We start from the raw sequence: 11,958 nt of genomic DNA on the forward strand, positions 1-11,958 counted from the left end.
CCGACCCAGGGCCAGCCCACCAGCTGCCCGCGGCCCCTGAGTGCTGCTGACGTCGTGTCGTTCAGACAAACGTTGAAGGAAAGAGGGACGTGGCTCCTGCCCAGCGGCTCCTGCCCTGGCCTGGATTCCCTCTGGCCACCTCTTCCACGCTGTGCTGGCCTCTGGGCCCAGGTTTCAGGGGGAGCCTGGTCTCTGGTCACCTTGCAGCGTGGCCCAGGCTGGTCTTGACATTCAAAGTCGGGGACCAGGTGTCCACCCCTTTGGGAACAGGCCCCCCGCCCCGGGCGGGACCTCAGTGTGTGGGTCTCTGAAACGGAGCACGTTATCCGGGCTTGAGGGGCCGCAGTGGGGGACCGGGTGGGAGGGCACCACACCCAGTGCTGCTGACAGGCGGGTGCTGTGTCCCACGTTGTATAACTGGCACCCCCAGGACCCACGGACCCACTGTTGCCCATGCTTGGTGCCAGGAGGGCCGGTGGCAGGAGTGTCCCTGTCAGGCATACCCATAATAATTGGACTTACAGTTGGGCTTGTGGTCACTACTCCCTGCCCATCCAGCACGGTGCTCACGGGCTGACCCTGGAGTGTCACAGAATGAGGTTCAGATCCCACTCTGCCTGGCCTTGGGCGTAGCGTCTGCCCTCTGCACTCAGCGCTGATTTGCCCGGGAGTGGGGCCTGCACCCAGAGCCTGGGCGTGAGGGTAGCCAGTGTCCTCCACGTGCTGGCCTGAAGCCTGACACGTGACCAGGCCACATCAGACACCAGTGCTGAGGCCACAGGCGGGCACGGAAACGCGGAGGCTGCACCCAGGAGGAGACGGGGTCAGCCAGCTCCCCGCATCAGCCCTCCTGGGCCAGCTCAGTCCAACAGTCGTCTCTGTCCTGAGACGGCCGAGGCCTGGCCGGGCACGTGGCCAGAGGGGGGCATAGGAGCAGGGCCTCTGGGTGCGGGGCAGACGGAGGCCGGCCCCACCTTGGGCCNTGGGGGGGGGGGGCTGCAGCACAAGGTCAGCCAGCTTTGGCCTGGGGACCTCGGTGCCGTCCTGCGTGGGGGCTGTCCCACTCAGGTTCCCACCTGTTCCCCACATTCTCCCTTTGGGGCATCGTCCCTTTTGGGGCCGGTGGTGTGTCCCCGTGGTGTGGTCCCATTTCCCATGTTAGTGGCGCCGAGTGTTTTCTTCATCCTCCTCTTGACCCGCTCACGTCCCTGGAAACGGCTCTCGGGTCACTTGCTCGTGCTCCGCCTCGTCTCGGTGCGTCACTTGCCGCCCTGGACGGTGCTGCTCAGGCAGGCGCTGGTCCCCTGCCGCTTGTCCCTCCCCTGGGTTGGCTCCCCCCTGCGCTGTGCAGAAGCTTGTACTTGGATGAGGTCCCACTTGTCCGTTTCTCTTGTCACCTGTGCCTTTACGTTCTTGTCCAAAGCCCCTCCCCACACCGGCCGTCCCCCCCTGCCCTGCTCTGCACCTGTGCGTTCCCCGTGCTCCCTGACCTCCACTTCCTGGAGGCTTTGCCCCGGGGACCCCGCTGGGGACCAGAGCAGGCGGGCCAGGTGCCCCTCCCTCCGCTCTGCTTCCTGGGGCATCCTGGGGTGGCCGTGTCCTCCTGGCTCCAAACCCCCGGGAACCCGCCCGCCATCATCCTAGGTTCTTGTGGGCAGCCTGTTTCTGGCTCCAACAATGCTGTTGGTTGGCACCGCAAGCTGGCACCCCTATGCTGGCACCCCCCCCCCGTGGCCTCGCCATATCCAGCTTGGCTTCTCGTCCCTGTGTCCAGCTCGCGGGATGAAGTCCTGCCCATTTGCAAGGTCTGGAAAGTTCCCTGGCTGCTGGCTGGGCCTGGCTGAGGAGCCACTGACCCTTGGGGACGAACACGTTTAAACCCCAGGATGCGTTCTCGTCCCTGGAAGAGGGACGGCTCCCTGCAGACTGACCTCTCCACCCCACGCCATCTCCAGAGCACGTGGCCTCCTGCTGGGAGCCTGTGAATTCGCACCGGAGACTCAGGGTCCCACGTGTCATGTTAGCTCTGTCCTGGTCCCAATGGGGAAGTAGCGCCCACTAGCTGTGATGGCGAGGCACTGCGGGGGGAGCCGTGCCTGGCTCGCAGCGGCGGGAGGATCCTGAGCACTACTCTGTGTCCAGCCCTGTGCTCGCTTGTCCCTGGGTCTCTGCTGGTCTTCCTTGTGGGGAGCACTTCCTTTGTGGGGAGCACTCCTGCCCAATGATTCAGGCTCTTGTGTCTCCATTTGCAAGCTGTGTGCTCATGAAAGTCACCCATTCATCAGTGAGCTCTGCTGACCGTCCGTGTGTGCCAGGCCCGGATAGGTGCTCAGGACACACACGCCGGAAGCTCCACAGAACGTGAGACAGGGATTGGAACAGAAGGTGGCAACACAGGAGCAGGACAGGTGCAGTGTGGGGAGGGCTCCATATTAGTCTGTTTTCCATACTACAGTGAAATGCTTGAGGCTGGTGACTTTAGAAAGCAAAGAGGTTTGTTCTGGCTGAGATTCTGGAGGCCCGAGGTCAAGGGCTGTACCTGGTAATGTCCTGTTGCTGGCAGCCCCAAGGTGATGCTCGGCCTCCTGTGAGAGGCAGGGGGCACGCTGCGTCGGTCTGGCCCCTCCCTCTCAGAGAGCTCTCACGGGGCTCCAAGGTGACCTGTCTGACCCTGACCACCTCCCAGAGGCCTCACCTCCAGACGCCTGTGGATTAAGCTCCTGCCCTCTTGATACTTCACGGTGGGGATGGAGTTCAACCAGTGAAGCCCAGGGACACGCAGCCATGTCCCAACCTAGCAGGTCTCGGGAAGAGCGGTTGACCCCAAGGCGGGTTTTTGGTGACTCCCTGGAGGTGGTGGCATTGGAACTGTGTGGCCTATTAGGAGTGCGCAGCAGGGCGTGGTGACCACAGACTCCCTGCCCTGGCCCAACCCCCAGCCGGAGGCCCCACTGTGAGCGGGGTCCTGGGGAGCAGGGGAGCAGGAGGTGAGGGCAGGGCTCTGGGGCCAGCCGCAGCCTTGACCGGGTGGCGGGGCTTGACTGCGCCGCGGTGTCCTCGTCAGTGGGGGTGACCAGTGGCTTGATGCACAGGGTCGGAGCAGGCTGATGTGCGTGACGTTGGCCTGACACTCCCAGGGCTGCTGAAGACTAGGACGCTGCCCGTCACGGGGACGAGTGGCCCTGACTCCACTTCCCTCCCTCCGCAGCCGCCACCTTCATGGAGCACTGGAAGCGGAAGCAGATGCGGCTCAATTACCGCTGGGACCTCACGGGCTTCGAGGAGGAGGAGGTCAGTGGCTGGGAGCTGTGCAGCCCCTGCCCCCAGGTGCCCCGGCCACGGCAAGGCTACTCCCCGATCCCTGCCCCGCCACGGGGCTCCAGACACCCTCAGTGCCCGGGTAACCGTTTTGCGTGTGCCAAGGTGTCTGACCACGCGGACACACCACCCACCAGCGGTCTAGGGCGCACGCCCAGGCTCGCCCCACTGACCTCTTCCCATCTAGGGGCTGCAGGGTGTGGGGAGGGCACACCTCGCCCGTGGTCCCCAGAGGCCCCTAGGCCCTCGGAGCCAGCTCCCTGCCCACAGCCAGGCGCAGCTGAGCAACGGGTCCCGTCCTGAGACCGCAGAGAGGAGGCAGGGCCGAGCTTCGTCCTGCTCTGAAGGGCGGACGTACAGGGGCCAGCGGCCATGGTGTGCCCAGCAAGCCCCAACCAGGATGCCCGAGTGCCCTGCCAGGGGCATTCCTGCAGCTGGCACAGAGCAGGCGACCCCTGCAGGTGGAGGGTGGGGCTGTCTTATAGAGCCTGCCCAGTGCTCCCCCGGCCTCTGCACACCAGCTGGCCTCTCCTCACATGGCCGTCCCTCATAGGCTGACCTTGGTTAGGGAAGCCAGCAGCGGGCTCCACTGGCCGTTGGTAACAGACCAGGTGTGTGGGCTGGCCACAGATGGACCCTGGGTCAGGGCTGCTCGACTTCCATCCCGATTTGACGCACACCCCGCTGTGTGGCCTGGGGACATTGCTTTATATCTCTGTGCCCCAGTGTCCTTGCCTAAGAGGCATGAGGAGTGGCCCTCGCCTGATAGGGCGTGGGAGGGCTCAGAGGGTCCATAGACCGGCCTGCTCAGAGCGGGCCCAGCACACAGCAGGAGCCTCGTAAGTGCTCACCCAGCTGCCTGGCCGGCAGCAAGTGGCTGTCCAGGCCAAGCCAGGTCAGAACCTGAGCCTGTCCTCGGGGCAGTCCTTGAGGTCTACCTAGTGTAGACCTGGGTCAGCAGACACGGCGTGCCCACCTAGGGGCGCCTAAAGGGCTCCCTGAAGTGAGCGACCCCGTGTCACAGCTGCCCTGGGCCTCGGGGGAGGCAGCAGCCTCAGGTGGAGGGCCTCCCGAAGTCCAAAGCCCAGTGTCGGCACACCAAGCAGCAGGCTCTGTCCAGCGAATGGCCTCTGTGCCTCCCAGCTGTGCCGAAGGACTGAGTCTGGCACTAACTTGGGAATCTGCAAAAACTTAGAGCTACAAAGTGAACAGCACACACGGTCATCCTGAAGTCACAAGGACTTTAACAGATCCCAGGTCCCTGTCAACCCCTGTCCCCAACACTCTGTGTCCAGTGTGTCCGTTCACCTTCACGGTGATTCTTCAGAGAATTGTCTCCAGCTGGGCAAGGTGGCGCACACCTGTGACCCCAGTGCTCGGGAGGCTGGGGCAGGAGGATCGTGAGTTCAAGGCCAGCCTCAGCAACTCAGTGAGGTCCTGAGCAACTCAGTGAGACCCTGTCTCCAAATAAAATGTAAAAAAGGGCTGGGGTGTGGCTCGGTGGTCAAGTGTCCATGGTTCGATCCCTGGCGCCCCTGTGTGTATATAGCATCGTCTCTAGAGGACGCGTCCCATTCTGGAAACAGCCCGAGTAATGAATCTTTCTTCTTTTGTCTCCACTTTCTGGTTCCCTGAAGGAGGCCGTCAAGGTTTGGAATTTCTTGTCATCCTCTGTCCCCCTCTAGCCTGTCTCCCGGGAGAGGGACCTTCCGGCACGCCTGCCCGCCTGTCTGCCGTGCGGCTCTCACTCTTGCACCTGGGCCGGGCTCTCTGCTTCCCCCTCGCCTCACCTGTTCTCCATTCCAGTGCCTCGCTGACCTGCCTGGGCCCCCGGGCCCGCCTGCTGCCCGCGCTTGCTGGTACTTACTGGTCTCTTCTGCCCCGCAGCTGCTCCGCACAGGGTCCTGGGGCCAGTTCGTGGCTGGGTGCTCACTGCAGCCTGCCCACAGCCCACCACCCTCCAGGTCCAGTGGCCTCCCCGCAGGACGGGGTCCCCACTGGGGAGCCGCCTGGGCCTGCACCCAGGCCCAGACACGGGGGCTTCTAAATCGGACATGTTGCCAGCAGCCCACCGTGAACTGGCCCCAGGGCGCCGGAGCGCACTGCCCACAGCCGCCCCGGTCACCGCATTGGGCCTGCGCGGACTGCAGCTCCAGCCGTTCCCTCCACAGGACCATCCCAGAGCCGAGTACGAGGCCAGGGTCCTGGAGAAGTCGCTGAGGAAAGAGTCCAAGAACAAGGAGGTGCGTCACGCGCCACCTAGGAGACCGGGGCCAGCAGACACCGCGCGCCACCTAGTGTAGACCTGGGCCAGCAGACACCGCGCGCCACCTAGTGTAGACCTGGGTCAGCAGACGCCAGTGTCACTTAATGTAGACCTGGGCAGTAGACATGGCATGCCCATCTAGTGTAGACCTGGTTCAGCAGACACCACGCATCACCTAGCGGAGACCTAGGCCAGCAGACACCGCATGCCCACCTAGTGTAGACCTGGGTCAGCAGACACTGCAAATCACCTAGTGTAGACCTGGGTCAGCAGACACCGCATGCCCACCTAGTGTAGACCTAGTTCAGCAGACACTGCAAATCACCTAGTGTAGACCTGGGTCAGCAGACACTGCAAATTACCTAGTGTAGACCTGGGCCTGCAGACACCACATGCCCACCTAGTGTAGACCTGGGCCTGCAGACACCGCATGCCCACCTAGTGTAGACCTGGGCCTGCAGACACCGCATGCCCGCCTAGTGTAGACCTGTTTCAGCAGACGCCACACATCACCTAATGTAGACCTGGGTCAGCAGACACCGCATGCCCACCTAGTGTAGACCTGGGTCAGCAGACGCCGCGCGTCACCTAGTGTAGACCTGGGTCAGCAGACGCTGCGCGTCACCTAGTGGAGACCTGGGGTCAGCAAATGCCATGTGTCCATCTAGTATAGACCTGGGTCAGCAGGTGCCCAGTGACATCAGCAGTAGACCAGGGTCGGCCCAGGGGGTGAACGTTTCAGGCTGTGAGCCTGTGTGGTGCTCCTGAGCTGTGTGCACCCGGGTGGCAGCAGCCACTGATGAGGTGACACCCAGGCTGGCCGTGCTCCAGTAAAACGTTACTCAGAACAGTCGGGGCCAGGCGTGGCGCGGGCTGGAGTCTGTCCTACCCTGCTGTGGGCCTGACCTCCTGATGTGTCCTGAGGGTCACCTCGATGTCAGCAGAAGTGGCTGTGAGGCTACCACCCTGAGTCAGCGCCGCCAACCTGCCGCTCCATGCCGTGTGGCCAGGGAGGAGGCAGCACTTCAGCCCAGGCTCCACGCACGTGGCGCTCTCCGTTCCCACAGGCCGTGGGCACGCGTGGGTCTGCGTGTGCTGAGGCCACTGTCTTTTTAAGTGCCTTTCTTGGTCCCTGCACCTCGTCTCATCGGCCACCCCGAGGGGCAGCCCAGGGCCCACCAGCGTCCAGCGGCTCAGCTGAGTCGATGACGGGGTTGCCCAGGGCCAGGGCACCAGGAGCCCCGCCTCGCCCGCCTGTCGCGGGTGGAGAGGTCCACGTTGGCTGTGAAGGGCCAGAGGCAGGCGGTGATCTCCGAGCTCCAGAGATTCCTGTCACACGGCGTTTTCTGCCTCTGGGTCCCCTCAGGACAAATAGCTGCGTTTCCCTGTTCTTGTCACTTCATGGGCACAGAATTTGCTGGCACAGAGTGGCTGGGCTCACTGTCGCCGGCACCCCTGGGCACTGAAGTGGGTACTCCAGGGGCCACTCAGTGCAGCGCACGGGGGTGCAGACAGGAAGGAGCCAGGCCCCGAGCAGCCCTGGGGCCTGGGCAGGGCTCGAGGGCACAGATGAGCACACGGCAAGAGCGTCCCCTGAAGTGAGGGTCCGTCCCCAGGTGGGCCAGTCGGGCTGCGTGTTCCTGTGTGCGCAGCGCGGGCGCCGGGGTCTCAGGCCCCGCAAGCCTCCGTGGGGCCTTCAGGGGGACCCTGGCCACAAGCCTGGTCAGGGAGTCGGCACAGAGCCTGGGCACCGCCCGCAGCTGTCTGGTGGCGCCCTGTAGAGGGAGCGCAGATGGGTACTTGGTTCCCTCGTAAGGGAAGAGGCAGTGGCCCTGCCCGCTGGGGTCCAGGGCTCCAGCCAGCCTCAGCCATGGCACCTCGTGGCCCAGGCAAGGTTCTGGCCCAGGCTCTAGATCTCGGGGCGCCACAGAGGTGAGGGCTCACCCTCCAGGCTCTTTGGCCCCCAGACCTGTCCACAGAGTCCCCTCACTCCCTCTGCTCCGTGGCTCCCCACGCCGCCCTGTGGTGCTGGCTCCCCGCCGAGTGGCACTAAATGATCTGATTGGGGAACATCGATCGCCCACGTCATTGGCACGTCGCCCTGGGCTTCCGGGCGTGGCCTCCTTCACGGCCCCACAGGATCGCTGGGCACCACCCGGCCGCACACTGGGGTCCGGGGGATGGCAGCGCCTGGGCCCTGAGGACTGCCGGGTCCCCGCGAGGCCTTGGCTCCGCCCTGGCCTCCTGGCGGCCTTGCCCCCGAGCAGCCTGTGCCGTCTGTCCTTGCTTGAAACTCCCAGAGCCCACCGGCCTCTCGGAGGGCCAGCTGCTGCCCGGGGCCTTGGGTCCCCGCCCGGCCGGGGCCCCGCGTCCTGCCCTGCGGCACAGCCTCTCTTTTCCCCACCCACCCTCAGAAGCGCCGGCATGTTCCGGAGGAATCCACAAACAAATGGAAGCGGAGGGTCAGGACGGCCCTGGCCGGGGTGAAACTGGTACCTTCCTGTTGGGGCCACCCGAGTCTTGATGTCTGCCGGGCAACCCTCCGTGTCTCTGTCCCCTGCCACGGCTGTGTCCACGTCTGCTGCCTCCCCCTCTCCCCACTGCGTCACTGCATGGCTGTGGGGGTCTCCGTGTGCGGTCACTCGGGTGTGCACTGGCCAGGGCTGCCGAGTGCCCCGGATCCTCTCCCTCACTCGCATGTAGCCGCTCCTGAAAGGAGTGGCCCTGCCGCTGTGTCCATGCCAGTGTCCAGTGGCCTGTGTGTCTTCCTGTTCAAAACCCCCCCCTGACACAGCCTGTGCCAGTGACCGGCTCCTCCCTGGGGTCCGTCCAGCCCATGCTGACCTGGCCCTGTGGCCTCTCGGGCTGTGCTGCTGGGCATTGCCACCAGGGCTGCCAGCAGCCTGCCTTGACTAGCTGCCCAGGGGACAGTTGACCATTGTGACCCAGAGCTCCTCAGATCCTGTAGCCCTTGAGGGGAGCCTCGCTGGGAAGGAGGGTCCCCAAGTGCGGCTGTCCCCAGGGTCTTTTGGGAGCGTTTGGAAGCCGAGGGTGGACGTGCACAGCTTCGTGGGCACAGGCCCCACGGCGTCCCGGCACCCTGGACCAGCACTCGCTGGCCACCTCTACTGAGGTTCTGCTGAGTGTCCCTTTCATCCAGTCATCCACGTGCACATGTCTGTCCAGCTCGGTGGTCCCCAGCGGATGACCAGGTCATTTCCTGTTGCAGACAGACAAGGTGAAGCTCACCTGGAGAGACCGGTTCCCGGCCTACTTCACCAACCTGGTCTCCATCGTCTTCATGGTAAGTTCCGCAAGGCCAGGGTGGGTGAGCGTCATCTAGGACAAAGTGGCCCGTCCGTGGGGGCAGCAGGCGAGTGGGGAGCCCACCATCACCAAGACGGAAAGGCGCCAGGGCCCCACAGAGGCCAGGGGCTCCCATGGCGGGAGGTGCATGAGCCATCTCAGGTGGTGATGCTCAGCTCTCACGTGAGGGTGCCCCTTATTCAAGGCCCACTGTGCAGACCTGGCCTTCACAGCTGTCCTGCGGGACAGAACGAGGGGTCTTCAGGAAAACCACCAAAGAAGCCGCTAGACAAAGCCGCAGGACACTGCTCAGGGGCCTCCAGCCAGCCTCGGGGAGCCCAGTCCGAGTTGGTGCCTGGCTGCACGTGGCCTGTGGTGGATGTCCCCTGTGGCTCTGTCCTGTCCAGCCTGGGAGCTCCAGCCAGAGCCTGGTACAGCCGCCTGCCCCGAGGCCTGGACCAGGACCCCTGGCCTCCACGCCAGGGCCTCGGGGGAGTGTCTCCCGGCTCGTCCCCCGGCTCATCCCCAGCCCACACGACCCTTCTGCTGAGGACGTGGAGGCCAGAGGTGGGGCCTCTGCCCTGAGGACGGCCAGCACTGGGAGCCAGTGGGCAGCCTGCCTGGGGCCCTGTGAGGTTCAGAGTAGAAAAGACAGGCAGGGGGCTTCTAGACTGAGGGAGGAGCCGCCCGCCAAGCAACGGAAGGCATCCGGGCCTCGGTTTCCCCTGAGGCTCCCACTCGAGGCTGACCCTGGAGAGATCCAGACCCCGGCCCCAGCATGGGCCACCCACTCTGTCCTGGAGGAGGGAGCCACTCAGCAGGACGGCTGTGGTGTCCCAGGAGGTTCGGGTGGAGGGGCTCAGCCTGGCCTCGAGGGTGACTGCTGGAACTGGGGTCAGCAGAGAATGATGTGGCCCCTGACTTGGAGCATGGCCAGCCGTCACCCCAGGGGGGCCAGGGCTCTGGAAAGAGGAGGCTCAGCTGCTCCTGGTGGAGGAGGAGCATGGTTAGCAGAGGGCCAAAGGAGACCCTGGGCTTTGCCATTGTTCCTCGGGGCCAGCATGGTGCTGACGTCTCCGACTGCTCACCTGTCCTGCATCTGTTCCCTTTTGCTGACAACATGGCTGCTCCTCCTCCAGCATCACCCCCACTCTCCTGGCAGGAAGCAAGGGGAGGGCTGGGGGCAGGACAGAAGGTGGCAGCAGAGACTGTCCCTCTTTAAAGGGCTTCCCCAGAGGACCCACCGTGATCTCTGCCTGTCCTCTCAGTCAGAACCCTTTCTTGTGGCCAGTCTGCAGAGAGGCTGAGCAAGGAGCACATGGCGGTCTCAGGAAGGGCGGGAAGCCGGAGCCAGGGCCGAGGAATGTGGGGCAGGGAACTAGCCAGCTCCCCCGCCCGGCCCCCAGCGTCCTGGCTAGCCCTGCCACGAGTGAGTCACCCTCCGGCATCTTGGAGGACACAGCTTTGTCCCTGGCTCTGTCCATTTGGGGACCAATGTGGGTCCTGAAGATGGTGGCGAGGACCCTGAATCCTAGAGGCGTGGCCATCCTGGGGCTCCCTGCTGAGTCGTGCAGGCCCACGGGCACCAGGCTGTCGGCCAGGCCAAGGAGGGCCCCTGAGGGGTTCTCCAGGGGAGATTGATTCCTGATGCCCGGGATTGGAACCCAGGCTCCCGGCAGGGCTGTCCCCTGTCGGCACAGGCTGCGGGGCGGGTGTGGCCACCATTTAGTCACCAGCAGACGTCTGCAGAAGCAAGTCAAGGCCAAAGTTTAAAATGAGAGCTTCCCTAGAAACTTCCGGAAGCCACAGCCTCCCCCACGAGCAGGTGTCCCCGACCCTGAGCGTCCCTGGGAGACTGGCCAGTCGGGCCTCCCCAGCGCATCCTGGGAGCCACGCGTGACCACACTGGCACAGGGTCTTCCGCATCCGGGACGTGGTGCAGGGGCCTCATCCGGCAGCTGGACCACACGTGGCCAGCAGGCCTGGCCCTGCGGTGCAGTCCTGGGGCTCTCGGTGTGGGGCATCCACAGCGCCACGCGGGGCGGGGCCAGCGTGGACCCCAGGGGAGTGGGGCCTGAAGAAAAGGAACCCAGACAGCCGGTGGTGGGTGGGACAGACGGCCAGGGCAGCCGCTCCGCCCGTCTCCCAGCAGCCTGCAGCCTGCATCTTCTGGAATGTTCTGGGCACAGTCGGCTCACTCCCACGGAGGACCCAGAGGTGGTCATGGCTGCTGGGAAGGTTGGGGGTCCAGCCATGCCCACCACCGCCTCCTGGGTGCGGTGGCCCCGTGGTGGCACCCTGGCCCCGCACGTCAGGACCGTCAGTGGCCAGGTCCCAGGGAGAAGCCCCCAGCAGGGAGCCCACCAGATAGCCACTGGGCTGTGGCCACCCAGCACTGGGCTGCACTGGGGACAGTGGGGAGACGAAGGCACCGGTGCTGGACTCTCGGGTTGTGGCAGAGTAGCCGGTGGTCAGGGCCACGGGAGCCTCCATGGCCCCAGCCCAGTGCGTCCCCGTCCCCTCTGCAGATCGCGGTGACGTTCGCCATCGTCCTGGGCGTCATCATCTACAGAATCTCCACAGCTGCGGCCCTGGCCATGAACTCCTCCCCCTCCGTGCGCTCCAACATCCGGGTCACCGTCACGGCCACTGCGGTCATCATCAACCTGGTGGTCATCATCCTGCTGGACGAGGTCTATGGCTGCATAGCCAGGTGGCTGACCACCATCGGTGAGGCCCACACCCGGGTTGTGCCTGCAGCGTGGCCGGGGCTAACCCCTGGGCCCCTCCTCAGGCCCGTGCCCGGCCACCTGTCTGGAGCAGGGCTGAGCGCTGGCCCGGTGGTGCCTGCGGCCAGGTCAGCGCAGCACTGTCCGTCTCTCCCAGAGGTCCCCAAGACGGAGAAGAGCTTCGAGGAGAGGCTGACCTTCAAGGCTTTCCTGCTCAAGTTCGTCAACTCCTACACACCCATCTTCTACGTGGCCTTCTTCAAGGGCCGGTAGGGACTTCCGCCTGCGGGTGGGAGGCCACTGGGGCCAGCACAGCAGGCAGTGTGGCCCCCATGGCCA

General features: G+C 64.8%; 1 protein-coding gene and 1 long non-coding RNA gene across 2 annotated transcripts in view; one reads left to right on the plus strand and one right to left on the minus strand.

Annotated features, from left to right (window-relative positions):
* The window catches only part of Ano1 (anoctamin 1), a 108,484-nt gene that overhangs the window by 78,550 nt on the left and 17,976 nt on the right, over positions 1–11,958 (plus strand). Inside the window, 7 exon segments of the mRNA XM_048807613.1 lie at positions 3,209–3,291; positions 4,956–4,967; positions 5,490–5,561; positions 7,999–8,076; positions 8,814–8,888; positions 11,419–11,620; positions 11,777–11,888. Of these exon segments, the coding sequence (XP_048663570.1) occupies positions 3,209–3,291; positions 4,956–4,967; positions 5,490–5,561; positions 7,999–8,076; positions 8,814–8,888; positions 11,419–11,620; positions 11,777–11,888 (634 nt within the window).
* LOC107157042 lies at positions 5,690–6,226 on the minus strand. The gene is made up of 3 exons (XR_007349332.1): positions 6,109–6,226; positions 5,846–6,071; positions 5,690–5,808 (listed from the first exon to the last, which is right to left on the minus strand). It is a non-coding gene; the product is annotated as an uncharacterized LOC107157042 (long non-coding RNA).

The sequence above is a fragment of the Marmota marmota genome, unplaced genomic scaffold (assembly GCF_001458135.2).
Source record: "Marmota marmota marmota unplaced genomic scaffold, marMar, whole genome shotgun sequence".
Lineage (NCBI taxonomy): Eukaryota > Metazoa > Chordata > Mammalia > Rodentia > Sciuridae > Marmota > Marmota marmota.